This window comes from Macadamia integrifolia, chromosome 7, assembly GCF_013358625.1.
Source record: "Macadamia integrifolia cultivar HAES 741 chromosome 7, SCU_Mint_v3, whole genome shotgun sequence".
Classification (NCBI taxonomy): Eukaryota; Viridiplantae; Streptophyta; class Magnoliopsida; order Proteales; family Proteaceae; genus Macadamia; species Macadamia integrifolia.
The window spans coordinates 30,068,369-30,074,651 of NC_056563.1; the positions used below are offsets into that span (position 1 = coordinate 30,068,369).

The window sequence follows — 6,283 nt, forward strand, 5'->3', positions numbered from 1 at the left end:
GGAACCATTACATAAGACTTTATATATTATTATTATTTTTTTTTTTTAGGGGTGGGGGATGTGGGTTTAGAACAATACCACAAGACTTTATCATCTTATGTGGGTGGATGGTTGACCTCAAAGCCATTATGGAGTCCTCAATTGTGGCCGAGTGAGGAGCATACAGTAGAGAGAGAGAGAGAGAGAGAGAGAGAGAGAGAGAGAGAGAGAGAGAGAGCTGGGCGCCTGTGAAGAAAAGGGTTGAATTGCAATGTCGATGCACAGCTAGTGGGCAATGACCACAGTCTTTTCAAGACAAAATGCTCTACTGGAGTGATAAGGTAACTGACACTAATAACACCCAAGTTCAATTCCCAACTGGGAACATGCAAAAACCCCCAACAATTGACTTTGATGACCAATTGGTTGTTGAACTTTCAGTATTACTAACCCATCTTCAGGCCTGGGTAATCTTTTTTTTTTTGGTAAAATCAGCCCGGGTAATCACTTATTAAGGAAAGGGAAAAATAAAGAAATAACACAGTTTGGGTGAAGAAAGAATCTCTTCAACCATGAGATCTGACTTTTGATAGCTTCACATCACCAATAGTGACGAGAGAATCTCTTCACCACGGGTGAAAGAAAACATAATCCATAAAGAAATCATTATCAAGGACAGAACTCCCAGATATGAAGCCTCATATATCCAAGGAGTTGCTGTGCAATCATAAGAGGTTGGAAGTGGCAATTAAGGGTAAGAAAAAAAAAAATCCAAGTATTTAACAATAATACTAGCAGAGCTTTGTTTCAGTCAAGGCACAATCAGGAACACTATTGGTATATAACTATGCATATATGTGATTTAAGGAAAAAAAGAAAATACACTATACATACATAGGGTAATAGGAACATTGCTTACCTATTCCTCCAAATGAGAGAGCTCATTAATTGATTGATGTTAATCCACAATGGCTCCACATTGTAAGGAGCAGTTGAATGTATTAATGAACCAGTGGACCTAAGTGGATGATGTTTGAGAGTGGAATGGTTTAGACTTTAGAGTGATCCATCAGTACACCATTCCTCATAAAAGCAGAAACAGCTAAACGGAAAGACAAGGGGACCAAAATTATGGGAGCTGCTTTTAGAAGACAGCCAGAAGATATTTTGGATACCACTTCTTGTCACCACATGATCATGATCAAACGCCAATGGAGTTCACGTGAATCCATCATTTTCCATCATCAGGAAGACAGACCATAGACTGACCACTTGCTTCTTCACCAGCTGTTGAATTTCCTAAGGTTACACATTAAAATTTCAATATCCAACAGATCCAGGGAGATAAATACTATTAAAAGAGCTAAACAAGGTACAAAACAGAATAAAGTACTGGATACTAAAATTCACACAGAAGCAACTAATGACATTAAGGCACAGTACTTGATCAAAACATAACATTTTATACTGTATTATTCACTATTCATATTTAAGGAAGTGTTTCGTATGCATTATGCATTCGAGTCAATAATACATTCCAATAAATCATACCAAACACAACCTTTAGTCTTTCACCCATGTTCTTAAACATCTGGACCCACTATTTACTTAGCGTATATCAGTCATCTCATCTATTCAACCTCAACATTTATAGGTCTGGGGCACCCCACCCCCTGAAGATCTCAACTCTAAATCTTGATTAAAGAGAATGAATTATACAGCTACTTTGAGAACATTATGAATTGTATAATGGACTTCTTGAAATTAAGGCTGTGTTTGGTATGATTTCTTGGAATGCATTATCAAACTAGAATGCATACCAAACACAGCATAAGTTTATGTAATTAGAATTAGTAAATTACCGACAGTAATAAGATGAACAGGAAATATAAAAGATCATAAGCAAAAGGGTAATGGAAATCAAGCAAAAAACTGCATGTTAAGGGAGAACTAGAAAGTGATGCCTACTGTTCCATGCTTGATTTGTAGATAGTTCTTGATCTATAGACAATAATAAACATCAAAAGTTACAGCATGTTTTTTTGGGAAAAAATATTGAACTTTCTATCTCAAGGACGATAATAAGCATTGCTTCTAACCTAGTCTGCTGTCTGCCAACAGAAGCTCCTACAACAAGGGCAAAGAACTCAAAACACACTGGCAGGACAGATGAAAACCAAAATTTGCAGTTAGCAAGGAGTCCAAAGACCTAGGGATAACGGGTCTCCTCCACTCCAATGTAGGGAGGGAAAACAACCTCTCCAACTAAGAATTTCTCATAACAAGCAACATAAATATGGTCTCATACAAATATTTTTTGCAGCTGCCTTTATAGTTGCTACTAAGAATTTTGTACAACCAAGAACTCAGCAAAGATTCCAACCATTCCCCAATACCCTACGCCACCCATATTTTTTCACAGGAATATTGTGAATTCCATGGTATGTCAAAACTGACTCTTGGTTTCTCAAAGCCATGAAGTATCCTTTAATTAGTATATCTCAAAGGTAATTGTGCTTTATTCCTATATCTGTATGAATTTTTAAGCTACCAACCTAATTGGTCTCTATATTTCACCCTTTTTGAGTTGGCACCCTCACAACAGTGTAAACATTTCTCATGTATGAGCCTCCAAGGGTGCACCCAGTTGTGGTAAACACATTCACTTGTGCAGTGCCAGCCGCCTAAGTTTGCCAAGCCCCAACAAGTTTGAGAGCCCACAGACAGGAAGAGGTAAAAGTAGTTAAAAACCATTACCCCAGCCACCGAAGCAAAAGTTCTCATTTTAAAGAAGGGAAAAAGGTTCTCTAAGCCGCCAAGTACCTCACTTGAAATGACCTTGCTGCCCTCCTATGTATGAAACCATTCCGCTGCACCTCATTGGTGCACTCCTCTATGCCACTCGCTCAGAGAACCGTCTTTGTTTAAAGAAATCAATTTTCAAAAATTTCAACAGCCAGATCCCCAAATCATTTGAGCTTAACCACAACTAAATACCAAGATGGTAATCAGTATCCAAAAATTAAAGTGTGGATGGGTATGTGATATTGCCTGATACTCTGATACAACATAGAAACCACAGGTTCCTCTATTCTCTAATAATGTCAAACATATTGGCCATGCTGGTATCCATCGTTTCAATATCACTGATATGTTATATGCTTATGACATTAACATCTAACAAAAGCTTATAAATATTGTAGGCAAATGTCCATTACAATATTAAGAGAAAATGAGCACCTAATGAAAAGCATTGTAAATATTAAACGGCCACTTCAATTATAAATATTGTATGGACATGTCCATACAATATTAAGAGACATTAGCACCTAATGAAAAGCCTCATAAAAATTAAAAGGGCCACTTCAATTATAACTGGTCTCTCTCTCCCTCCTTCCCTCCCTCCCTCTCTGGCATGCTAAAAGGTTTATGGTTCTTTAATATTTTTAAATACAAAAATAAGATTGTTTACGAAGATTAATAAAATCATCCCATTACACTTCTTAATATGAAGATAAAGCACATGTGTATGCATCTACTCTCAATAAGTTCTAGTCATTTTAGCATCAATTGTAGCTCTGCATGATTTGGATCTGTTTCCTAAAAATTTCAAAATGAATTCAACTTTTCCTCCCATCCATTTCTTTCCATACACAACCTGCTAATCATGCTTTAATGACACTCACTAATGCCAGTACTCCAATTACAGATTACAAGATAGAAACAATCAATCAAGTAACTACAAAGCAACAATATTTCACTTTTTAAGAAATGTATTTATATCCAGAAGCATTTGAAATGCAAACAGAAATAGACATCAATACTGTTATTAATACAAAACTGATAGAAACAATTGTTACAAAGTGGAAATCAGAAAAGGAGAGGTGTTATTTGATGTGCAATGTTAGCATGTCAGTTAGTGATGCTTCGTAACTGTTGAAAAATACGAATAATCTGGAATATCACAACAGAATCCTCCCCACTTCTCCAACTTTTGCCATCCTAACAGAAACAGAGACAGTTTATGACACCAGATTCACATACGCAGTTTATAGTGGCATTATGTATGTAAGAAAAGCAGCAAAACAACTACAATAACTAAAAAGGAAACAACAATGAAATTTCTGTAATACCATTTCATATACCAGCCATCTAAACAGATGGTTTTGCAAACTGTACACATAGTTCATGTTCGACCAATTACATATAAAATGAAGGGCAATTTGGTAAATGACAGTGACACTATGGAGTAACCAGAAATGAATGTATTCCAGCCAGTCACATTTATTAATGCCATAAAATATTAAAGGAACAAAAAGAGAAAAAAATATTAAAGGAACAAAAAGAGAAAACATCATCCTCGGAGAAGGATAATAATGGATCCTACCTCATTGATCAACTTCAATCATGGCAGATCCTGTAGTCACTGTTGGATTCGAACATAAAGGTTGCATGATTTTATTCTCTGCAAAACATGGGGTTGGTTTAAATTTCTTGCTCTTCTGTATTGGCATAGACTTGACTGACTCCTCACCTTCAGATGGAGTATTCACAGAAACTAATCTCATATTCCTTGAAACAGATTCATCATTTGGCTCTGCCATCAATGAGCAGCCTATGGATTCTGTATCTTCTCGGAGATTTTCACGATCTTTAATGGTGCATAGTGTTAGTGATAGCTTTTTCTGCTTAATTCTGCCCCTCTTTCTACCAGTAGTACCATTGTCCTCTGATATATGCCCATATTTTTTCTTTGGGTAACTAGTTACTGCTTCTCTAGCTGATGGAAATCTATCCATTTCCAGACAGTTAGCTTTAGTGCAGTCCAAACTTTTGGACTCGAAACCTCTCTCACCTACTTTATCGGTGTTTCCTACCTTCAGGATGACCCCCCTGCAGTTGACCTCACTTGCCACAGCATTCTTCTCACATATAAACGCTGGATTTCCTTCTGACAACAACACTCCATCAGAAACCATTGTTTTATCCAACTCAGGAAGCTTTTTATGGTTGTCGTTACCGTCAATTTTTCGGGCAGAACTATCAGGATTCTTTGAAATTCTGGGGGAGCTATTCATCGCTCGGTGCAGTCTATACGCCAATTCTTCATCGGCTTTACAATTCTCTACGGTTTGGCGCTTCTTATATAAGAGCTTGACTGGAACATGTTTCTTTGGTTTGCTTTTTCTAATAGATCTTTCTTTGCATGATGCCCTTTCGGAAACAGAAGCAACTAGCTCTAGGGCAGTCTTGGCAGCAGCTGCAGCCCTCACTGCCACAGCTGCCTTCTCTTCTGCTGCAGCTTTGGCTGCAGCTGCAACCTTGGCAGCAGCAATAGCTGCTGATCTAGAGGCATCCACAATCTCATCGGCCGAAAGTCCGAGGCTCTTAGAATCAGAACTCAGAAGATTCCGAAGATGGGCAGTGTAATCAGTCGCGATAGAAGAAAGAGGTGATGAAGGAGAAGAGTAATTACAACTCTGCTTCTTCAGCCCAGCAAGGAGACGCTTTCGTGGAGGCAACCGGACGTCGGCATCCAAATGATTGAAACCGCAGAAGTTGGCCTCCTCCATTTCTTCTCCTCCACTCCCGCTGCCACTGAAACGATTGATCCTTCACACGCTGCAAATAACCATCATACTATATTACTGTTAAATCAGAAAGTAATCAAAACCAAAATTCCCAAACATAGCCCATAAAATTCATCGGCGATAACGAATTCGACAAATTTAGAAATTCAGAAACAAGCATTCCAACCATAATCGCAAAGACAACAGCAAAATCAGGTATATATCCAAACACCACCACATCGGATTCAATCGTCGATATCAAACAGTGTAAGTTTTTCTAGTTCTTCATTTCTTCAATAGGAAGCCGAACAAAATGAGGAAAGTATCAAAACATCAGAATTAAACAGCACATCAAGCAGACAACCAGAGTACCAGACTATAATTCATCTAAAGCCTGAAGATTTCGTAATTTCTCCTCAATAATGTAAATAAAATAAAATGAAATCAAGGAAATACTACTCAAAATAGACGATAAACATCATATCGAATCCAGATAACGCGAGCAATTAAGATTTCAATGAACTCTTCGATTTCATCGTACATGGAGTTTGAAATTCAAGTAAAACACGATATAAAGTTGAACAAAAGTACCTGAAATCCATTAAATAAGTGAAAGGAAGATCATCGATGACAATTAGGGATTTAAATTGAAATCGAAATCTACGGATTTTGAGAGCGAAAACAGTTCCGGATGAGAATGGAAGTGAAGAATGAAGATCATCTTCCGCAAAAGA

General features: G+C 37.5%; 1 protein-coding gene across 5 annotated transcripts; it reads right to left on the reverse strand.

Moving 5' to 3' along the window:
• Positions 1–727: 727 nt before the first annotated feature.
• On the reverse strand, positions 728–6,283 carry LOC122084596. Of its 5 annotated transcripts, none has more exons than XM_042652975.1 (4): positions 6,141–6,283; positions 4,514–5,601; positions 4,367–4,444; positions 728–1,266 (listed from the first exon to the last, which is right to left on the reverse strand). In XM_042652975.1, the coding sequence occupies exons 2-3, from the start codon at positions 5,550–5,552 to the stop codon at positions 4,368–4,370; spliced, it is 1,116 nt and encodes a 371-aa protein (XP_042508909.1). In that variant the 5' UTR covers positions 5,553–5,601; positions 6,141–6,283; the 3' UTR covers positions 728–1,266; position 4,367. The 5 variants fall into 5 exon arrangements, with proteins under 5 accessions (XP_042508909.1, XP_042508908.1, XP_042508907.1 ...); XM_042652974.1 differs by having other exon boundaries at positions 728–1,278; XM_042652973.1 differs by having other exon boundaries at positions 4,367–5,601.